Here is a 23,635-nt window from a genome sequence, read left to right on the forward strand (position 1 = left end):
CCCACGGACGGGTCTCCCAGGCGCGTGCTATGTTAAAAAAGGCCAGCTACGAAGGAGGAGCCCAGAGCGTGAGGTTCAGTCAAGAGAAAACAGAGAGAACCACCCTGTGCTGAGGATGGTTGTGAGCTCGGATGGAGGACATGACCCACAGAAGCAGGAGGGGAATTCTGATGTTCGGATCACCTTCCACTGCCAGCCACAAACGCTGTTGGGTAATGACTTGCATTTTGCTCGTATGTACGTTGTACTTCCATAAAATGTTCCCATGAACCAAACAGACAACGTGAGCCTGCTCCTAGGGGACCCAGGTGTCTGGCAGAAGCAAAGCCACATCGTCTTTGAAGAAAACACACACTCTATTCGGGCCTCAACATTTTTCTGCGGAGAACGTTTCAAAGAACATCGGCTCATGTAAATACGGAGGAAAACTGGTGGTTGCCGAAGACGGAGGGTAGGCAAAATGGGTGGAGGGGTGAAGAGGCACAGATGTCCAGTCATAAAATAAATTAATGAATCAGATAGAAATAAAATTAGTTAATAATTTAAATTTATTTTAAATTTAAAATAAATTTAAAATTGTAATGAAAAAACTTCCTTAAATTAAAAGGATTTTAAATTTAAAAATAAAATAAAATAATTAAATTATTTTATACATAAAATAAAATAAATCCGTTACAGGGATGGTAAGTGCGGAACGGGGAATACAGTCAGTAATGCTGTCGTATGCTCAAAGTGGTGAGCCTTCGGGATTGTTATAACTGTTGAATCATGCTGTGATCCAACAATTGAAGCCGTACTTCCATTAAACATTTAAAAAATTTTTTAAAAAATTAAATTCAATAAAATTATCTGTAGAACTGCCAAGCCAAATTATTCTCCTTTCTTTCTTTCTTTCTTTTTTTTTTTTTTTGGAATTCACGACTGATAGAAATCATTTATGCAATTAAGGTAACACTTCATGTTTCCCAAAGACACCAAAACAGGGAACGATTTTTAAAAAGGGATAAATCAAAGGGAAGCCCGGTCATCAACGGAACAGCAACGGTAGCATCAGACCCACAAGGAACCCAGATGTTAGAGGCTGAACAATGCGGAACGCAGACATATTATCTTTAATATGCTTAAATAATCAAAACGTTCGATATGTTTAAAGAAACTAAATATAGAAAGTAAAGAGCAACTCAAAGCAAACAGGCAGATTTCTAGGTGAACCAGATCATCATGATGGACGCTGAAAAACTCCCGAAGCAAGGGGCTCTCTTTGAAATGAGGCAGAGCTGGGGATGTACCCCAAGGCCCATGGGCGAGGGGAGAAGGGCCACAGGCTATAAGGAGCACACCATGCGCAGCGAATGACAAGGAAAGTGTTCACCCTCTAAATCTCTCTTTGTGTGTGTGTTTGAATAAGTCCTTCATAGTATGGTTTTTAAAGCTCCCAAAGGATGGTTCAATGGTAGGACAGATACACCAGAGGGAAGGATTAATCAACTGAATACAGATATGAAGAAATCACTAGGGGCCCCTGGATGGCTCTGTTGGTTGGGTGTCTGACTCTTGGTTTTGGCTTGGGTCCCGGTCTCGGGGTCCTGGGGTTGAGCCCTGCATGGAGCTCTGGGCTGAGCAGGGAGTCTGCTTTTTCCTCTCTCTCTGTTCCTCCCTGTGCTCTCTCCTTCTCTTGAATAAACAAATAAAATCTTAAAAAAAAAAAAAAAAGAAATCACTAAGATACCAACTGCCAAGAATTTACCAAGAAGGGGGTGCCTAGAAAGGCAAAAAGACAGAAACTATCAGGGAGGTTGAGGCACGTGGAGGCACAACGGAAAGGACCACCACGTGGGTTTGGATGTCCAGGAGGAGAGACAGCCCTCGAAGGGGGCATGGTGGAGCATTTTCCAGAACTGAGGAAAACGTGAGTCTCCGTAGGCAGAATGTACGAGGAATCCCCAGACGCAGAACAGATGTGTCGACCCACACCCATTGCGTTTTGTGGGATGAGGGAGAGCAAACACTGTTAAGATAGAAGGCAGCTGTAAGAGAAGCCAGAGATAAGAAGAGCACCCCCGAAGGAAGAACAGTCACTGGGGGAGGAGAAAACTGTCAACAAGAAGAGAAACTTCAGGCAGTTGATGGTTCATCTAAGGTACTGAGAAAACCTATCAGCTGACTCGCAACTGTATACTCAGGGCAATTTTATTTCAAGAACAACAGCAAGGGGTGCCTGGGTGGCTCAGTGGGTTAAGCTTCTGCCTTCGGCTCAGGTCATGATCTCAGGGTCCTGGGATCGAGCCCCGCATTGGGCTCTCTGCTCAGTAGGGAGCCTGCTTCCCCTCCCCCCCACACACGCCTGCCTCTCTGCCTCCTTGTGATCTCTGTCTGTCAAGTAAATAAACAAAATCTTTAAAAAAAAAAAAAACAACCCAACAACAGCAGCAAAAAAAAGAGAGAATTTATCGCCAACAGACCCTCATTAAAGGAACTTCTAAGGGACATAACTCTGAAGGAAGAAAAATACTAGGTCTGGATGCAGAGAGGAATAGTGATCAAAGAAAATGGCAAATATATACATAAATCTAGACAAATGTAGAAAACAAAACTAAGGATGCCTATTTTGTAGGTTTAAAAATAAAAGAACTAAAATACTGGGCAGCAGTCCATGAGCTGATATGCTCAACATTTAGAAAATGAATCCAAAAGTCCTTGCATTTTGGGGGAGGAGAACAAAAATGTTAGTTGACTTTATAGCTTATTAAATACGAATGTTTAAACGTCTCCAGTCTTGGGAAGCCTGGGAGCTCAGTGGGTCAATGCCTCTGCCTTCAGCTCAGGTCATGATCTCAGGGTCCTGGGATCGAGCCCCGCATCGGGCTCTCTGCTCAGCAGGGAGCCTGCTTCCCCCTCTCTCCCTGCCTGCCTCTCTGCCTCCTTGTGATTTGTCTGTCAAATAAATAAATAAAATCTTTTTTTAAAAAAAGGTCTCCAGTCTCCAATAAGTGTATAAAAAATGAAGTGTATAACTTTCAAACCAGAAGCCTGTGGGTGAGGGATAGAACTGGGAGGGAAGCACAACAAATATCTCAATCCTGAAGGGAAAAAAGTATATATAGATATAGGTATATCTATATATATATATTTGAAGTTGGGGAATAGAAAAAGCACAAAATGAGTGCTTTAACTCAAAAAGATTGTCCAGGTAGGAAAAAAAAAATCTAACTACAATAAACAAAATCATGACCAAGTTGGGTTTATCCTAGAAATACAAAGTTGCTTAAGTTTAGAAAATAGTATAAGAGATTTGAGTAAGGGGCACCTGGGTGGCTCAGTCGTTAAGACTCTGCCTTCAGCTCAGGTCATGATCCCAGGGTCCTGGGATCGAGCCCCACATCGGGCTCCCTGTTCAGCAAGAAGCCTGCTTCTCCCTCTCCCACTCCTCCTGCTTGTGTTCCCTCTCTCACCATTTCTCTCTCTGACAAATAAATGAATAAAATCTTTAAAAAAAGAGATTTGATTAATTAAGAGTAAGGCAGAAGTGTACATACTTCAGTAACTGTAGAAACAGCAACTGATAAGCTCTGACATGCCCTCAAGATCAAACATATTTGCAAACTAGAAATGGAAAGGAAATAAATAAACTAATTAAATATATATATATATCTCTCTCTCTCCACAGAAATCCTCCAGCAAACAAAATAGTTAGGAGTGAAAGTCTGAAGTTTTTCCTTCAAGACTGAAATGAAAACACAGATGCTCACTATTACTGCTACTATTTGGTGTCTTGTTCAAGATGCTACGCAGCATAGTAAAAATAAAATTAAAAACTATATAAAAAATCGAAAAATAGAAAATACTTATATAAATATACATAATACACATAAATATTTATAAAATTATATTATATACTTATATAAATATATAAAACATTAATATATACAAATATTTATATAATATTATATCATATAATATAATATTAATTAATATAGAAGCAATTATATTATATTAATATGATTAATATATTATATTAATGTTATATATTATATTACATATATAAAACATAAATGTTTTATATATTATTAAAACATAAATGTTTTTATGTTTTTATAATATATACAATTGCATATAAATGTTTTTATGTTTTTATAATATATATAAAACATTTGTTTTATATATATTATATATAAAGATATTTAAAAAATAAAAAAAGAATGAAAGAAAGGAAAAAATAAAAGATCTAAAAATTGAGAAAAAGGGGAAAAATCACTATTATCCCACACAAATGATATTAGTATGTGCATAGAAAAACCAAAAAACCTGGAGACTAATTATCAGAACTTAAAAAAGAATTCAGTATCATTCCAATCCCAAGATTAAATATATAGAAAACCCCATGTTCTCTACACTAGTAAAAACATAAATGCTAGGTTTTAAAAAGACATCTACTAGCAAAAATTCAGCAAGACCTTTAGAGAGATTTTAAACGTTTATTGAAAGACGTTATAGAAGACCTAAAGAAATGGAAAGATAAACCAAATTCACAGACGGACACAGTATCGGAAAGATGCCCGTTCTCTGCAAATGGATTGAATATAGATTCGAGACAAGTGAAGTCCCAACAGGGTATTTTAGAGAACATGAGGAGCAGGTGCGGGAGGTGCTGGAGGGGAAGCAAGTGATCAAGAAGAATCAAGACACAAGATCAAAGAATGAGGTCAAATGGATTGGTCCTACCAGGCATTAAGATCAAAAGTGAAGCAAAAAGTGATTGAGACTGCTGGCTGCTGGGGCACCTGGGTGGCTCAGTGGGTTAAGCGTCTGCCTTCGGCTCAGGTCATGGTCTCAGGGTCCTGGGATCGAGCCCCGCATCAGGCTCCCTGCTTGGCAGAGGGTCTGCTTCTCCCTCTGCCCCTCCCACCCACTTGTGTGTTCTCTCTCTCTAATAAATAAAATCTTAAAAAAAGAAAAAAAGGTTGGTAGGTATTGGGGGGTGGGTGGAGGGACAGGTGCATGAGTGAGTACATTTCCTATCTTCTTTAGAATGAAGTGTGGTCATGTGACCCTGTTCCTTTCAATTCCAGGTGAACAAAAACAGTAGGTCTTCCTCCCAGGACAGGTGCGTAATAAACCTCCCATGTGTGCGCTTTCCTGCTCTTTCCCTTCCATTGACCAGGTGAAAATACCAAGGCCACGGGGTATGGTGGAAAGAGCCTGGCGCCCTGAACGAAGACAGCTGTCCTCCTCACCTGAAAACCCGCCCCGCGTTTTGCATGAGAAAAAAATAAAAACAGATACTTCCTGTTCTTTAAGACATTGGTATTGTGGGGTCCCCTTGCTCTGCAGTACAGCCGACCCTCAATACTACACTACAGTAATGAAGGCATCTTGGTATCGACCTGTGATTTTGGGTAGAAAAAGCTGGATAAATGGCAAATCAACACATTTCTTGAGAACTAAGAGACTCAGAGAACTAACATCAGAGGAGTGAGGTCACAGGACAAATGGCCTCCTTGAGAATGTGAGAGACGGGGACATCTAGCAGGAGGCAGCAATAGAGACCTATTAGAGGGACAGAAGCTGCTGGTACCATACACTGGTAGGAACTCTTCACGGTGGTTTTGGCAGATTGCTGGAGGCCGAGTATTGACCAGTGAGACTGAAAAGCTAGGGGACCTCTCTGTGAAGGGGGCACCACAATCTTCTTGGTTTCTCTACCAGGAACCCCACCAAGTTCTCACAGGGAGGACCCCAGGAAGATGTACCCAGTGGCTCTGGCAGAGGGAGATGAAAGGAACCACCTTGAACAGACCCAGGACCTTCTTCACAGCCATAGTCACAGGTAAGGAAGGCGTCAAGGAAACAGACCAAGACACTGGCTGGAGGCGGGAGTGGGGCATAGAGGGGAAATCTGTATCCTTGGGGTACCCCAGCCCCAAGGCACAGGCCCACTAAAAGACTGACACTTTATCACACATTCTAGAACATTCCACCACACCAGCAGGCTCCAGGACTACCATGGATTAGAGCTGAAAGTGCTGTAAAAACTCACCCTTTGAGGTGGAGGGAAGCTCAAAGTCAAGAATGGAGACAAAAATAGAGGTCTCCGAGGCGGCTACCGTGGACCTTAAACAGAGCTCAGTCCTGGTCATATGAATGTATGTCCTCCCGCTAAAGGCCTCTTTACCTCAGGTTCTATTACTCTCCATGGAAAAGCACAAGGAATGCCAACAGGCAAGAAAAAAATCCACATTTTGAAGTGACAAGGCGGTGATCAGAAGCAGACTCAGGTACAACAAGGGTACTGGAACTATCAGATGGGGAATTTAAAATAACTGTGGTTAACAGGTGGATGATGCTATTTTTTCCAGTAGTAAAAGTAACAGGCAGATGGGTCACGTAACCAGAGATGGAAGCTCTCGGTGAGAACCGAGAGGGCAGGCTAGAAGCAAAAAACACAGTATTGGGAATGAAGAGCGCCTCTGACAAGCTCGCAAGGGAAAAAAGAAAAAAAAATCAGTGGGGCACCTGGGTGGCTCAGTGGGTTAAAGCTTCTGCCTTCGGTTCGGGTCATGATCCCAGGGTCCTGGGATCGAGCCCCACATCAGGCTCTCTGCTCAGCGGGGAGCCTGCTTCCCCCCCCCCCTCTCTCTCTCTCTGCCTGCCTCTCTGCCTACTTGTGATCTCTGTCTGTCAAATAAATAAATAAAATCTTTAAAAAAAAAATCAGTGCATGTGAATATAGGTTAACCTAACTTCCCAAACTGAAATACAGAAAGAGAAAAGAGTAGGGGGAAAATCAGAACGGAATAAGCAAGAATTATTGGATAATATCAGAGGTGGAGGATACATGTAATTGGATGAGTCGGGGGCGGGGCAGAGAAAAAGAGAAGCCGGAGGTATATTTGAATTAATAATCACCTAGAACTTTCCAGAGCTAATGACACCAAACTGCACAAATCCTGAAGAAACAGGTGCAGACTGGTGCAGATCCATGAGCCAGCCCTGCACCTTCCCACCTGCCCTCCCCCCTTCACCGACAGCTGGACCATGACGTCAGATTGTACCCACGTAGCTGGGATTGGGAATGAGGAGGGGGTTTCTCACCCCGCAAATGACCGGAGACACAGACGTGCAATTAAAAGAGTTTATTTTAGACTATAAAAAAAAAGAGAGAGAGAAGACCAAGAAGGATAAATAACAAGAAAGACACATCTACAGGGGCGACTGGCTGGCTCAGTCGGTTAAGCATCTGCCTTTGGCTCAGGTTGTGATCCTGGGGTCCTGGGATCAAGCCCTGCATCAGGTTCTCTACTCAGTGGGGAGCCTGCTTCTCCCTCTCTTCCCCGCACGTGCTCTCTCTCGCCTGCTCGCTCTGTACTCTTCCTCTCAAATACATAAAGTCTTTTAAAAAAGAAAAAGAAAAGAAAAACCCACCTACATACATCAGATCCAAACTACAGCAGTCCAAAGATGAGCAGGAAATCTAGAAAGCATCCTCAGGGGGAGAAAACACCTACAAAGCACTAACGGTAAGAATCACAGTGGTCTCCTTGTCAGCCATCATGCAGCGAGAGTGGAGGGCCATATCCAAGTATCCAGAAAGAAAAAGTTAGCAACCTAGAATTCTATATCCAAGGAAATCGTCCTCAAAGGGAAAGAGAAATAAAGACTTGCTCAGATAAACTAAATGCAGAGAATTTATGGCCAGCAAGACTTGCCCTGTAAGACATGTTAAAAGTGGATCTTCAGGCAGAAGAAAGACATTATAAAGAAAGGAAGAACACTGGAGAAGGAATAAATAAATACATGTAAAATAACATCTTTCATTTTTCTCATTCTTTTTTTTTTAAAGATTGTATTTTTTATTTGACAGACAGAGATCACAAGTAGACAGAGAGGCAGGCAGAGAGAGAGGGAGGAAGCAGGCTCCCTGCCGAGCAGAGAGCCCGATGCAGGGCTTGATCCCAGGACCCTGAGATCATGACCTGAGCTGAAAGCAGAGGCTTAACCCACTGAGCCACCCAGGCGCCCCCATTTTTCTCATTTCTAATTGACCTAAAATAGAACTGTTATCTCAAGTACAGATCTTCCTCGAGTTCTGATGGGGTTACCTCCTGATCAGCCCATTGGAAGCTGAAAATACTGTTAAGTCAAAAATGCAACTTAATACACTTAACCTATCGAACATTACATCGTAGCTACATTTAAGTCTACCTTCCATGGGCTCAGAACACTGACATTAGCCCACAGTTGGGCAAAATTGTCTAACACCAAGCCAATTTTATAATAAAGGGCTGAATATCCCATGTCCTCCATCGGATACTGTACCGAAAGTGAAAACATGGGTGTGTGGGTGCAGGATGCTTGGAAGTGTACTGGCTATGTTCATCCTGGCACTGCTGAGGGGCAGCCGCAGCCCAGGGCTGCCCAGCAGCAGGAGAGAAATCATAATGCAATCGCCAGGCTGGGAACATACCCAAATCCAGCTCAAAGTACAGCTTCTACTGAAAAAGTACAGTTTCTACTGTACAGTTTCTACTTTTGCATCACCATAAAGTCAAAAAATGTAGGGTCTTAAGTGGAACCATTATAAGTGGGGGCGGGTCTACGATAGCAACAATGTTTGTGACTTTTCCCTAATAGTCACAGTGTATCAGGTGATTCTAGTTTGGGGGCTGGTGAAATGAATGACCATGTTCTTACTCAGTGCCTATGCTACCTATGAGCCCAAGGCAGATGCATAACTTGACTAAGCCACCCCAACTGATTTGAATTTTTAAGAGATACTTAGTGTATAATTTTAAAATGCTTGAAGACTTGGAGAAACATGTAATCTAGTGCTTTGTGGTCAAAGAGCTGGCAAGAAGGGACCCAGAAAGGCTCAGAAAATAGTCACCTTATACCATAGACAGTGGGCATGCAGAGGAGGGCTTACACCAGGACGGATGGTTGAAGATGTGGAAAAGGAGCTGTTATCCCCCATATCTCCTCCCCAGCCCAGGAGGAGAAGGAAAGTTTGCTCCCTGGAGAACAGGGCACCAGGTATGAGCGGTAAAGGGCCATGGGAAGAGGCAGCGGAGTGGGGGAGCAAGAAGCCTGGGGGGACTGTAACTTTCTATGATAAGCCATGAGGAAATACTGCATATTTAAAACCAATACATGTATTTATTAGATAAATATAAAAAACAAACTTGAGGGCGCCTGGGTGGCTCAGTGGGTTAAGCTTCTGCCTTCAGCTCAGGTCATGATCTCAGGGTCCTGGGATCGAGTCCCGCATCGGGCTCTCTGCTCATCAGGGAGCCTGCTTCCCTCTCTCTCTCTCTGCCTGCCTCTCTGCCTACTTGTGATCTCTCTCTGTCAAATAAATAAATAAAATCTTAAAAAACAAACAAACAAACGAAAAACAAACTTGAAACAAGGTCAAAAAGGTAACAATAAGAACTCCCCAATTAAATCTCTTCTGAGCTCGGTCCTTAGGATGGCTTTCTCCGTTCTGGTCCAGGGCACAGGACCTGGGCACAGGTCTGGTTGCAGGATGCAGCAGCCCCATGAGCCTCCCCACTGTCAGATCCTATCCCTCCCCGGAGGCCTGTCCCTACATGGCTGGGGTCAGAACTCCATCCGGGGAATACAGGGTGCTCCCGTAATGACTTCAACACTTCTTCTCAACTTAGTCCTTCTTCTCACTTTCATTTTTCCCCCAAACGGGATAATCTATCATTTACCCTGCCTTGCCTGGGGCTATGCTATTTATAACAATAGAAACAGCATTTTTGGCTTGTCATCTTTCTCCAAAGGAACTCAGATTGCCTCTAAACCTTTAGTGTGCATACAAAGTACCTTGGAATATTGTTGAAATGCGGATTCTAATTTAGCGGGTCTGGGGGCGGGACCTAGGAATCTGCATTTCTAGCCGGCTTCCAGGTAAGTGGAATGTTCATAAAACAGTACTGCTGGTCCATGGCCCACACCCTGAGTGGCAAAGGGACCTGGGGCAACTTTATGGGGTCATGGAAACAGTCTATGTCTTGACTGTGGTTGTCATTACATGGGTATATACATTTTTCAAAACACACTGGACTGTATAATTAAAATGGGTACATTTTATCCTATGTGAATTATCCTTCAGTAAAATTTATATTAAAGGAAAATCACTCTACAGGGATTATAGATATAAATGTGGAAAAAGAGGGATGCCTGCCTGCGCGGTTCAGTCGGTTAAGTGACTGCCTTTGGCTCTGGTCATGATCCCAGGGTCCTGGGATAGAGCCCCATATCAGGCTTCCTGCTCTGCGGGGATCCTACTTCTCCCTCTCCTTCTATTCCTCTCCCTGCTTGTTCTTCCTTTCTCTCTCCCTCTCAAATAAATGAAATCGTCAAAAAAATGTGAAAGATGAAACAATAAAGCTTTAAGAAGAAGCCATAAACCTTGGGGTAGACAAGTCTTTCTGCAAAGGATTCAAAAAATAATTGGCCATAAGGAAAAAATCCACGTCAACTGGACTACATTAAAATGAAAAACTTCCATTCATCAGCAGACTTTATTAAGAAGATGAAAGAGCAAGCCATAAACTGAAGAAAGATAGCAGTAACACACATGTCTGACAATGGACTCCTACCTATCATATATAAAGAACTACTATAATTCAATAAGAAACTGCCAACCTAAGAGATTAACAGACAAAACACGTGAGGGGGTGTTTTGCCAAGGACGATATCCAAAATGGCCAATACGCACATAAAAAGTGACTCGACTTAGTCACAGGCGAAATGCAAATTGAAGCCACAACATTATTTATTTTGGCTGTAGCCCTACTGGAATGGATAATACGCACAGACAGACACCAGCATGTGTGAGCAAAGACACCGGGCAGCTGGACCTCACATGTGACACTGACAGGGGTGTAGTCTGGAACATTCTTGGAGAATGACTTGACAGAATTTAGCAGAGCTGACTAGCAGCAAACTCAGTGATTCAGCAGATCCGCCTCTGGAGTGGAAATACAGGCATGGATCTCCAAAAGACAGGGTAAGAATGTTCCCAGCAGCCTTATTCCCAATGGCAAGAAATCAGAAACAACCCAAGGAGCCTTCACCAGTAAGTACAGATAAAAATGTATAAAATGTGCAATATTCATGAAACAGGCTGTCTCTGGCGAGGGGCTAAGTGCCAAGTACAGCCACACGTGCAAAACGTAGATGCCACTCGGGGGGTCTGGATAGAAGATACAGCTCCCAATTAGATTTGTAGTTTCAAGAAACAGTATATTTTTAGCATCTCGATGTCCCACACAATACTGGGGACATACCCATACTAGTCATTATGACTATATGGAGAGTCACTATGATCACTAATGACCATACTAGTCATTATGACTATGATCACTAATGATAGTCATTAATTTTCAGCCCGTCAAGTTCTGTTTCCTTTTTTTTTTTTTTTTTAAAGATTTTATTTATTTATTTGACAGAGAGAGATCACAAGTAGGCAGAGAGGCAGGCAGAGAGAGAGAGAGGGAAGCAGGCTTCCTGCTGAGCAGAGAGCCCGATGCGGGACTCGATCCCAGGACCCTGAGATCATGACCTGAGCCGAAGGCAGCGGCTTAACCCACTGAGCCACCCAGGCGCCCCAAGTTCTGTTTCCTGATGTGGGCGCCGGTGACATGGACACGTGAGCTTTGCGTAACCTCCCCCGGGTCGTGTGCTTGGGGTCTGCACACGTCTCTCGTGTGAAAGTTACCCTTCAATGGGAAGTTTATCTGAAATCACAATAAAACGAATCCTGGCCCGTGTCCCATCGCAGGGAGGGGCCTGCCTCTCGCCTCGAGTCTCCCATCTGTTCTCCTTGCTGCCACTCGTGATCTTTCGAACCTGCACATCCATCCTGGCTCGCGGCTCCTGCTCAGAACCCCCCAGCGGCCGGCTCTCGCCCACAGGACAGCATCTGCCTCCTTGGCACGGCAGCCCACGGCTCTCAGTGGCCTCTCCTCCCTCTGCCCTGATTCCTCCCCATCTTTTTTTTTTTTTTTTTTTAAGATTTTATTTATTTATTTGACAGACAGAGATCACAAGTAGGCAGAGAGGCAGGCAGAGAGAGAGGAGGAAGCAGGCTCCCTGCTGAGCAGAGAGCCCGATGCGGGGCTCAATCCCAGGACCCTGGGATCATGACCTGAGCTGAAGGCAGAGGCTTAACCCGCTGAGCCACCCAGGCGCCCTCCTCCCCATCTTTTTGTCTGAGCCTGACGCTCACTGCCCCTCCATGGCTTTAGCATAGGCTGGTTCTCTGCAGGCAAAAGCCTTGTTATGCTCCCAGACTCTGTTCAGCCTCGATCGGGTGCTCCCTCACCTGACTCCTCACCACACTACAGGCCGGTTGGGGCCGGGATGCCAGCTCGCCCTCCTTTTATCCTTAGCATCTAGCAGGGGGCCTGAGGCTGGTGGACAATGGGCATGTGTGAGGGATGGGTAAATGGATAACAGCAGTAATGGGGGGTTCAGGTACGGCGGGGGTGGGGGTTGGGTAGAGGAGTAAATTGTTCTCGATATATTCTAGATTGGGCATGAGCACTTTTGGAGCTTGCTCTAGGTTCCCGTGCTAACAAGCAGCATACGCCTGCACCATGAGTGTGCACGTGTCCCTTCCTGTGTGTCTCCCCAAGTGATGAGCCCGCTGCAGGTGCTGGGCACTCAGGGGAGGGCATCTTGCCTAATACTGCTGTGACCCCCACGTTACAGAAGAGGAGAAGTGCAGAGATGTTCGGGGATCCATTCAAGGTCTTGTGTCTGGTGGGAGGCAGAGCCCACACCTTCCACGTATACTCTTTCTTCTGTGAATAATAACCAGGTGTTGAATCACAAAAATGTCCCTCGGGACAGGAAAGGTGAGGGAGGAAGTATCAGGACCCACTCCGCCCCAGCCGTGGTTTGACTCAGGCTACCCTTCTGGTCCTGCTCAAATCAGTCTCTGTGGGTAGCCACCCCCTGTCCTGTGGAACGGCCCGTCGGGAAGGGGCACCACCCCGAGCCCTTAAACACGACGTTCAGCTCTGTCCAGAGACTTTCAACGCCTGCCTGAGATTTTCAGGTTTGAAACAAAACAAAAATCTGATTCACTGTTTCCAGGCCTACAGGAAACACAAGTCCTTTATTTTTCTGCCACTAACCAAAAAAAAAAAAAAAAAAAAAAAAAGAAAAGAAAAAAAGAAAGAAAGAAATCAACCCAGAAAAAAAAGACCCTTTATGTCTTCGAAAAGTTGTGACTGCTTCTCATTTCACACCACACCAAACATTGTTCATGACAAAGGCCGGAGAATGAAGCCAGAAGGAAATGAATTACAATAAAACGCACTCGCTAATAAATAAGAGCCCGACCAATGAATCCAACTCAGAATACACCACTGGCAAGAAGAAATGCCCCAAAGCTTCGCTTAAACCAAATAATGTAAGAACAGATGGCTCCCCTGGGTCTGAGGGAAAAGTTCATGCATTCAGGAGGCTACAAATGGGGACTCTTGTTTGGGATTTTCACAGAAAACACAGGGCATTAACAACGTTCAAGGTGAAAGCAGGGAGACGTGTGGATTTGGGGACAGGGAAGTTTTTATCAGGTGACAGAATGGATGGTTAAGGACTCCTCCATGGAGGTCCACTCTGGAAATAAGCCGGAGCTGGGCTCGGCCACAGGACCAACCTCTCCCGACTGCCCAAAGGGAGAATTAACTTAACTCCAGAATTTGGGTCCTAAAGATGAACCCTGAAGGGAGACAAAAATTTACTTCGGGAAGATTTTTGTTCCCCACCTGCTGGGCGGAAGCATCACAAAGTGGGGGGGGGCAGACCATGGTTGGAGACACAACGGCTCACCCCTGACCACCTGTAGGGCCCCAGAGAAAGCCACCTGCCCTGGCATTAAAGATATCGCGATCTTCCAAGCTTAGAAGATCATGCCCCACGCCCAGTATTATGGTCCGCCCCCCTTCCTCGTCATCATTAGGGAAATCCAAATGGTGTGGTCTTGCCAGAGCAGGAGAAAAGGAAAGCAAAGCCCAAGGAGATGGTGCTGAGGAAGCCATGGCTACCAAGAGTTACGGACTAGAGAGGTCAATTAATAACCATAAAACCTCACACTTATATATAACATTTTGTAATTTCCAAAGCGATTTTTCACCGGCTATCTCATCTGCTCCCCAGAGCAATTTTTGGGTAGTCGGGAGGCAGAGGTTGTTTATCTCCCTCTTGCTCGTGAAGAAGCAAAAATCTTGGGACAGTGAGGTGATTTGCTCAAGGTCACGCAGCGATCACAGATTTTGAAGGCTCTGAGCATTCCTGGTTCTGACAAGCAAGTGCGCAGATGACTCATTGGGGGCACCCGGCTTCAGTTTTCAGTCTTACACCCACAGCAGACGTGGGCAATCGAGCACAGAACTCCTCCACCGCGCTCGGTCCTTCTCACGCAAGCCCTCACTAGCTGCAAGGACTGGCCCTCGAGAAGGACCTCGTGCGCCGTCCCAAGTCCTGTGTAACTGCGTTGCGTCGGAGGAGACTGAGCCCAGAAGGCAGAAGGGACTTGGCCAAGATTGCGCAATGGGTTTGCGGTCCAGACTCCAAGTCCCCACCCCCCCACTCCCTCGGCCTTGCTGAGCTGGGCGGTGTCTCCAACACCCCACGCCATTCTCCACCCGCTGGGGGAGCGAGGCCCCAAAGAGATGCACCAACAAGGCGTAAGAAGGGCGTTCTCCACGACCTCACCAGAGCAGGTGGATTTCCGCTAAGCAGGGCACGCAGTGCTGTTTCTGAGAGAGGAATCAGGAGCCTCTTGGAGGTGGTTAAGCCTGGGCACCCGGCAGGGTCGTGAAATTCTGGATCTGCTCTGTGTCCAGGTCAAGTTGAGACTGCTGGCTGTTGGCCTCTAGAGCTCAGGAGGGGGCCTGAGCAGCAGACGGAGACCTGGACGTCGTGAGATTGGGAGCACCTGGGGAAGATGAGCACGGGGAGAAGAGGCCCCAGACACTCTGACCCTGAGGTCGGGGGTTACGGAGGAACCAGAAAAGAGAAGTAGGAAGGAGTGGTCAGTGTGGCGGGACCCACGCCGTGTCCTGAAGAGGACGGAGAGGACGGTCACGTGAGGCCGGGATTAGGTCGTGGGAGCACTAAGAACGGACCCCTGGATGAAGCTGCCTGGGGGCCATCAGTGACCTTGATGAGAGCTATTAGAACTGAGTGCTGGGGCCCAGACGGAGGGCAGCGGAGGAGCGGGGGACAGAGAGTGTAGACAACCTTTCCAGAGAGACCTGCTCGAAAGCTGATGGCCTAAATTGCATCCTCCGTGTTCATAAACTGAAGCCCCAGGGACCTATAGCCGGCGATCCTCCATCAGAGGAGGAAACGGGACACACACATAGTCTTAGCAGCAAATGCACCGAGCGGGAAAGGTGGCCGTCCACCCGCCCTAGATATGGACCTTCGGAGACCCCAGCCCTGGCCTCACGTTCCTCGGGGACGTCCAGCCTCCCGGACTGAGACAGTAAGTCCCCACTGTGGGATTCTGCTCTAGTGGCGGCGGCGGGGGACTGGTGCGAAGCCGGCCAGAGCCAGGCTTGCCGGGAGCCGCGAGGGGCCAGGAAAGCCGGGGGGGGTGGCGGGCTACTCTTTTCTTTAAAGTCTGGTAGAGCCACAGCCTATCTGTAGGCAGATGGCCATGATCCTTAGGGAGAGGGGAGATGTGGACGACTTAGGAGAGCAAGGGTGCTGGGGGGCAGGGATCCTCTGGACAGATGTGACTGGCCCTGGGACCCATGCAGGGGGAAGGGGGTGGGGAGCGGCAGCGAGCCCAGACCCAGGAGGGAGGGTGGCCGCCGGCTCAGGGCAGGAGGGCCTGTTCGTTTGACTCTGCCACAAGACAGAGAAGGTTGGGCTTAAAAAGTATATTTTAAAGTTAGTTAAGAAAGGCACAATACATTGTCAAAGTTCTATATGACACTGAGGGAGAAAGATGGGTCCGTTCCCTGTGGACGCCCCGTGCTCTGCTGTAGTCGGGGGGTGGGTCCCCTACTTGGAGTCACTTTCCTCTGAGACCTAAAACCTCCCCGAATATAGAAGCCATGAGACAGAAACTGCCCAAGAGACCCTGGGAGAACATCCCCCCGAACAGAGGATCTCTCTGAACCCGTCTCTTCGTCCACAAACAGGGATGACCCTGGGTTACGGCGCCCCAGGAGTGATGGAGGTTTACATGCGGGGCTTTGAAAAGCACCTGAGAATCGGGGCCTGAAGCCTGGGATGGCTGAGTGAGGTATCTCTACTACTCAGCTGAACATGTCGCCCTGAACCAACTATACTTGAATCCCTTAAAAAAAGAAAAGAAAAGGAAAAAGAAAAGAAAAGGCCATTTCTTCTTAGAAACCTTCAGTGAATCCCATAATCCTTACTCAGAGGCCAGGAAGGAAGTACTAATGTCGGTAAGTCACGGTTATATTTCATTCCAATGTTCATCCACTAAAATAATAATTAACTGACGTTCAGTAATGCTGGCGTGGGGCTTCTGTGTGCCTTTAGATTTAAAAAAAAAAAAAGAACGGGTCATTGCTACTCAGACTTCCGCAAGAATGTCCACTGCGCCTTTATCATAAGAGCCCCTAAGTGCAAACACGCAGATGTTTCCCAACGGGAGATGGTAAAGAAAGCGCGGTACGTTCACACGGCGCGGGCCCTACAACCCCAGTGCGGCAGCACACGGCGTCAACCAGCGGGTCTCAGGCAGGAGGCAGAAGGGAACGTGCCCTGTGGTTCCATTTATGTGACATCCAAGGGCAGGCAAAGCAGGTGGGGGGTGAGCAGCAGGACTCACTGACCCCAGGGACCTGGAAGGGACTTGTGTCTCCACCTGGGTGCTTGGCTACACAGGTGGATGGACACACTCAGTGGCTGTGCAGGTCAGATGCATGTCATGTCTTTCAACGGGAGTGCTGAGGTCCTGGGATTTCTCTTACTGTGATGCCACTGAGATCAGAAGTCAGGTTCTCGGGGTGGGGGGGGAGCGGGAAGGTGGGACCCAGGGCAGCTAGGACAGCAGCAGCAGTGGATGGGAATGACTCTAGACACGCTTCCTAACCTTACTTTTTATTGTTTCCTTTTTTTTTTAAATTTAATTTGAGAAAGAGCACGTGTGCACATGCCTGAGCCAGGGGGAGGGGCAAAGGGAGAGAGAGAAGCAGACTCCCTACTGTGCAGGGAGCCCGACATGGGGCTCGATCCCAGAACCCTCAGATCGGGACTCGAGCCGAAGGCAGATGCCAGCCAAGCCACCCAAGCACCCCTGCGTTGTTGTTTTCTTGATCATCAAGATAACAGATGCTCTTGGTAAAAAAAGAAACATAAAGAGGGACAAAGACACAAAATAAATCCTACGAAACATAAAATAAATACCAAGCCGCTCTCCCCAAGGTCCAGACCAGAGCAGTTTCTTATACGTGTTAGTTTTTTCCAGAAACTCCTCAGATGTCCCCTCGAGTCCTGCCTGGCCCATTAATGGCCTCATAGAATTCCACAGTACTGGATGGACCTCACTCCTGGGGCACACTGGTGTGGCTTCGAACTTTTTCTTGTGATGATGCTACAGTGGACATCGGCGCGCAGAAACACTCCATCTGTGAGCTAAATTCTTAGAAGCGGGATTCTTGGGCCAGAGGGTTTAAGCACTTATCCTGTTGGTGAATATTGTCAAAGCCACGACGTGGAAAGTGGTACGCCCCTGCCGTTTGACTTCGCGTGCATTTCATTAGGAAGGAAACGCGTTGACTGGCGTGTTCATACTGTTTGCTCAGGTCCTTTAAGACTTTTCCTCTTGGGGCGCCTGGGTGGCTCAGTCGGTTTTGGCATCTGAATTTGGCTAAGGTTGTGATGTCAGCCTTCCTGGGATGGAGTCCCATGTGGGTTTCCCCGCTCAGCACGGAACCTGCTTCTCCCTCTCCCTCTGTGGCTCCCTGCCGCTCGTGCTCTAGCTCTCTCTCAAATAAATAAATAAAATCTTCAAAAAAAAAAAAAAAAAAAGAATTCTCCTCGTGGACCAGGTTCTCCCCTTCTGGATTTGACAAACTATGGTCAGGGGTGAATCCTGCGTGTCCCATTTTGTGCCCTTGGCTTGATCTGGCCATAGTTGCTTGTGCACGCCGCTCTCACGCTGCAAGACCACAGCTGAGCAGTTTCCATAGCGATCGTCGGGCTCAAAAAGCCTAAAATATTTACTCTCTGGACCATCACAGAGAAAGTGTGCCAATTCCTACATCTTGTTGATGTGTGTGTGTGTGTGTGTGTGTGTGTGTGTGAATTCGAAGAGAGCACTGTGGTACATACGGTTTCGTGTTTAATTCCTCACTCTGCTCCCCACCTCCACCCCAAGGAACCAAGTCAGAAGTACAACTTTAAAAGGAGAAGTCCCCAGACACCTTCATTTGGAGGCACTGAGGTCTACGTTAATTTAGGGTTGGTATTTTTTTTTTAAAGATTTTTATTTATTTATTTGACAGAGATCACAAGTAGGCAGAGCAGCAGGCAGAGAGAGAGGGGGAAGCAGGCTCCCCGCTGAGCAGAGAGCCCGATGTGGGGCTTGATCTCAGGACCCTGGGATCATGACCCAAGCTGAAGGCAGAGGCTTTAACCCACTGAACCACCCAGGTGCCCCTAAGGGTTGGTATTTTTATACGCATTTTACACAAGGGCAGCTAAGGCTTGGAGCTATGCTGACTTTCCTGAGTGTGCTGAGGACACCAGCTAGCGCTCTGCAGAGTCAGGGTGCATGCCCCTTCTGCTTCAGTCCAAGACCACAGATATTCCCACTCAAGGATCTTGCCTCCTTGTGGACAGGACCAGCACCAGGGGTGGGTGGCGGTGACCGGAGAAAGCCAAGGCTAATGAGTGTTGCCTGCGGCACCATCAGGATCGGGGGTGAGGGGTGGGATTTGGGACAGAAGTGTGGCAGGCCCCGCCTTGTCACTACCGCATGTATGTCCAAGGACTGCTCATTCCTGAGTGGGAGTGGGGCAGGAAGGAAGTCTGTACCCTCAAAAGAGAAACCAACAGGGAGGAGGGAGCCCTCTTCTGGGGTGTAGAGTCTGTGCACCCCTCCCTTGGGCTCAGCCACAAGTGAAGACCATCATACAGTGGGGAATGACCCCCTCCAGTTGTGTGGGGAGCTGTGACACAGTACATGTGTCTGGGGGAGCCTGACCGTGGGGCTGGACCACAGAGAGAGCACACAAACCTGGGGGAAGTGGGAACACAACCCCTATGACTCCTTGGCACTGGGCCATGGACACCCGAACACAAGCATGACAGCGACCATCATAATCTCGAAGCCCTGAACAGATCGTGACCAAAAAAAAGTTACCCTCCTGAGAACATTAAAACCACTGATCCACAGAGCAGGAGGAGCTCACCAAGAGGTCAGGGGTTGATGCCCAGAGTGTTTCTCCTGCGAGGGCTGGCCCAGGTCGGGACTGGCATCTGGGAAAACTGATCTTAGAAGAAAAGCATTTTTAAAAAAGATTTTGTTTATTTATTTGACAGAGAGAGACACAGCAAGAGAAGGAACACAAGCAGGGGCAGAGGGAGAGGGAGAAGCAGGCTTCCCGCCGAGCAGGGAGCCGGAAGCGGAGCTCGATCCCAGGACCCCGGGATCATGACCCAAGCCGAAGGCAGACGCTTAATGACTGAGACACCCAGGTGCCCTGGAGAAAAGCATTTTTAAGGGGCATCCTGGAAAGCTGTCTTTCCCTTTTCTCTCTGTTCCTGTATTTAAATTGATGCAAATATTTTCTAGGCCGATGGGATACTGAAGAACGTCCAAACAATCACCTGGAGGACGGCGCTTGGGGACAAGGAAGCCGTTAGCGATACTCGCAAAGGTGGTCATTTGTCACAATTCATGTTTTCTCATTTGATGTTTGATATAACCGACAATCCTGAGAATAATCCGTAGGAATATCCGGGTTTCGCCGGGGAGAAACGACTCCCAGAAGCTGATGTGACGGCCCATCCAAGGTCACAGGCAGAGCACGGAGGACACGTCACGCCCTGTCCCCATCACCAGGGTGCCCGGCCTCCAAGGCTGAGCGGGGAGTGGAAGGCGGCCTTAAAACGGACTCGAGCGGCTCCGCGGATCTTCCAACGTTCCTCTTCATCGCCATCATCTGAACATCAGGACCCGAGCTCGTCTTCCCGGTGATGTGCCGCAAGGGGCCGCCTTCCCCCTTCACCGCCCCTCCCCCCCCCCCGCCCCTCCCCTCTGCCCCCAGCGCACCAGACACACAGGCCTTCAGTCCTGGGAAGCAAGTCATCTCTCCAAAGGATGGAGAAACACTAGTAGGAAAGTGAAAGAAGAGGCCAGGATGTTGTCCTGCCAGTGCTGTCTCAGCCTGGAGCCTTCTACCCGTCATGCCCTCTGAGCGTGCTCACCTACCATGCCGCAGCCTTACTGCCCACCGTCCTCCCTCCCCAATTCTGTTCCATCTTGTTTTGAGTCTCAGTACGCTCAGCACGAACTACTTAGGGCAAGGACATCTGGGTCTCACTTCCCTTCGGTGTGTCCCCCTCGACGCCCAGGGCAGCACCCCCCTCGACAGTGCCCACTGCCTGATTCAACAAGGGCCGTGACATTTCGATGAACAGTTAGGTAGGTGCACAAGTCATCTGAAGAGATCTCACCAAGAATGAATGGATAAAACAAAGCCAAGAGGGTTGGCACCATGGAATACAGCTCAGCCTTAGAGAGGAAGGCGATTCAGATGCAGGAACCGCCTTATGGGAGGTCCCTGGAGGAATCAGGCTCACAGAGACAGAAAGCAGCAGGATGGATGCCGGGAACTGGGGGGAGGGTGGGGGGGTTAGTGTTGAATGGGGACAGAGCCTCAGAGTGGGAAAATGAGAAAGTTCTGGACACAGCAACAGCAGTGGAGAAGGTAAAATTCACATTACGTGTATTTTACCACCATTAAGAAAAACATCCCATCAAGGATCATTCGTGCGCTGACTCAAGACCAGACTGGCGGGGCCAGACGCCTTCCTTTTTGATGCCAGTGCTGAAATAAGCTTTGTTGCTGGAGTGTGTCGAGGCTCGGTGCCAGGCTCCCTCTGGCCTCAGAGCACCGCTGGCCCACGGTGGGACCAGCATTTCTTTATGGCTTCCTCGGGGGTGGACAGAAGGGATGAATCCGTGGCCCCCAGGACTACCAGGGAACATTGCACACACGGTAGGCACTCAGTAATTGTCAAGGGACTGACCAACATGTTTTCCCTTTCTAGAAGGTTGATAACCTTGTAGGTTCGAGAGAGTTGTAAATGTCAGGGCAAATTTTTGGAATTGCAAATCAAAGGCTCTCGGGGCGGTCTAGGCACAGACGTCAGTTTGGTCCAAGTCCAGGTGTAAGCAAATGGCCCTCCGCTGACCCACTCCTGGGCTGGTGGTGCTGGGAGGCTCCCAGCTTAGACAAACCTCTCCGTTCCTGCAGGGCAAGTGCAGCTGGGAAGGCTGTTTCCCTACAGCCTCCTAGTCTCCCTGTGGCCCCTCCAACTTTGTTCTGAGCTATGAAGCCACCGAGAACTCACCTTCTCTCCCCATGCCCCAGGGTGCAGGAGAGCTTGGGGGAGGGGGGCCTTCCTGCCTAACCCTGTGCTGGGCTGGTCCTCCATCCAGGGAAGGGAACTGCAGGCTGCGGTCACCAGGACCTCCTCCTGGCTTTGCTGGGAACTGGAGCCCCTCCTGTCCCCTCTCCATGGGAGAGGCGGTCCTTCCCCCTCCGCACCCAGGGGCCCCACCTTCTCGGGAGCCTCTTGAGTCAGGCCTCGCTGTGGTACGGAAACTTCCTGTCCTTTCAGATGTTAGAAAAGGTTCTTTTCCTCTCTGTGGGGCAGGTGCACCAAGGGGTGCCCTGCCAGGCCACTGCCAGGGACCGCTCTGGGGACCTGCTTCCCCGGACCCACGTCCAGGTTCACCCCTTTCTTCTGAGAGGGGTGTGGGGACTCTGCCAGGTGGAGACACAGGGAGACTGACCCTTCCCAGAGAGCACCGGAGGAGACACAGGGAGGTGGAAAGTGGGACTAATCAGGACTGGAAGGAGAGGTTTGGGGTAGCCGTGGGGGGCGGGGATACCACATGGAGAGTGAGGTAGAGAAAGGGAGGGGGAGAGAGATAGATGGGGGTCCAGCTCCGCAGGGCGAGGAGGGCAAGTCGTCCTAGACCTCTCAGGTCGCTCCCACCCCGGGTGTGCTCTCCCCGGGTGTGCTCTCCCCGGGTGCACCCCCACAGCGACCGCACCCCATCGCCAGCACCGCCCGTGGCCCACCCCCCATCTTCCCGCCGCACCCCTCCTGGGCCCGGATGCATTGTGGCCCCCCCCACGCCGTCCCACCCCCGCGTGTCCTCTCCCCCAGCACACCCCCCCACACCCCGACGGTGCCCCCCGCGGCGGAGGCATCCCCACGCTGCGCCCCCTAGTCGCGCCCCATGCCCCCCACCCCCACGTCTGCCCTGCCTACCTGGGGCGCTCATGCTCCACCAGCCGCATTGGCCGCCTCCTCCGCGCAGGCGGCCGTCTTCCCCCTGGGTCCCAGCCCTTCGGCCCTCCGCGCCACCGCCCGGCCGTAGGTTAAAGGGTGCCACCGGCCCAGGGGCTGCAGGGCGGGGAGGGGGCTACGCGCAGCCCAGGCCGGAGTCCCCGAGGCCAGAGGAGGTGAAAGAGAGAAAAAAAGGAGAGAAAGTGTGTCATAGGCTGGCAGGGGGAGGGAAATGCAAAACCCGACAGGAAATGAGACTAAAAAATGCAAAAGGTTAGAAAGAGATAAGGAAGAGGGGGTGGGGCGGGGTTTGGGTCCCAGGCCCCTGGGGAGCAGAGGGGAAGAGAGTGGAGGGGAGAGCCCGTGGGTCCTGGGGTTGCAGTTCAGACCCCCCAGTTCCACTGCCTTGGCTCAGGGAACTTGGGGAGGACCAAGGGGGTGCCAGCTCTGGGTCCGGGTGTAGGCAGCTGTCCTTTTGCAGGAATTGGGCACATTCTGAAGAACTTCCAGGCCTCCTCCCTGTGATTTGGTGGGAGGCTTTCCCCCCAAGGAAGCCGGAAGCTAGGAATCCTATAGCCTTGTCATCCCCTTCCCCCCTAAGCCCCAACATCTCCTCACCCTCAGCCTCTGTTCTGGAAACTGCTCTGGGCTTGCCCGGCATGTGCCGCTTCTGGACACTTCATGGCCACAGACCCTACTTCTGCCTTCCTCCCCCGACCCACTGTCCTGGGCCCGGGACACCCACCCCCACTAGTGCTCTCAAAAGTTCTGCTGAATGACCCCATAAGAGAAATTGTGCTTTCCAGATGTCCACGTTTATAATAATTTACTCTTGGCAGCTATGGCCATAGATCCTGGGGCGGGGGTGGGGGGGTGGGGGGTGGTCCTTGATCTTCACTGTGTGGGTGGGAAGATCCTGCCTGAGGCTTTATCTGAATCATGAACCCAAAAATCTGGCTGTCTTGGACACAGCCTAATATTCTCAGACTGTTCTCTCCCGGCTGAGGCACCCCTACTCCCCCAGCCCCCACCACCCCTCCTATTCTGCCTCAGTTTGCCATTTTTCTTCCCCTTCTCTTTTCATTTACCCCTGTAATAG

General features: G+C 49.0%; 1 protein-coding gene and 1 long non-coding RNA gene across 5 annotated transcripts in view; one reads left to right on the forward strand and one right to left on the reverse strand.

Moving 5' to 3' along the window:
• Positions 1-22,774, reverse strand: part of CARD11 (caspase recruitment domain family member 11) — a 110,634-nt gene extending 87,860 nt beyond the window's left edge. For 3 of the 4 annotated variants that reach the window (XM_059414325.1, XM_059414322.1, XM_059414323.1), the window contains exon 1: positions 22,519-22,774. In XM_059414325.1, coding sequence (XP_059270308.1) covers positions 22,519-22,531 — 13 coding nt within the window. In that variant the 5' untranslated portion in view covers positions 22,532-22,774. The remainder of the gene's footprint in view (positions 1-22,518) is intronic. The other variant, XM_059414326.1, reaches the window with a different exon arrangement.
• Positions 14,997-19,802, forward strand: LOC132026443 (uncharacterized). Its single transcript, XR_009406910.1, has 3 exons — positions 14,997-15,511; positions 16,176-16,445; positions 19,552-19,802. It is a non-coding gene; the product is annotated as an uncharacterized LOC132026443 (long non-coding RNA).
• Positions 22,775-23,635: the final 861 nt, after the last annotated feature.

This window comes from Mustela nigripes, chromosome 11 (assembly GCF_022355385.1).
Source record: "Mustela nigripes isolate SB6536 chromosome 11, MUSNIG.SB6536, whole genome shotgun sequence".
Taxonomy (NCBI): domain Eukaryota; kingdom Metazoa; phylum Chordata; class Mammalia; order Carnivora; family Mustelidae; genus Mustela; species Mustela nigripes.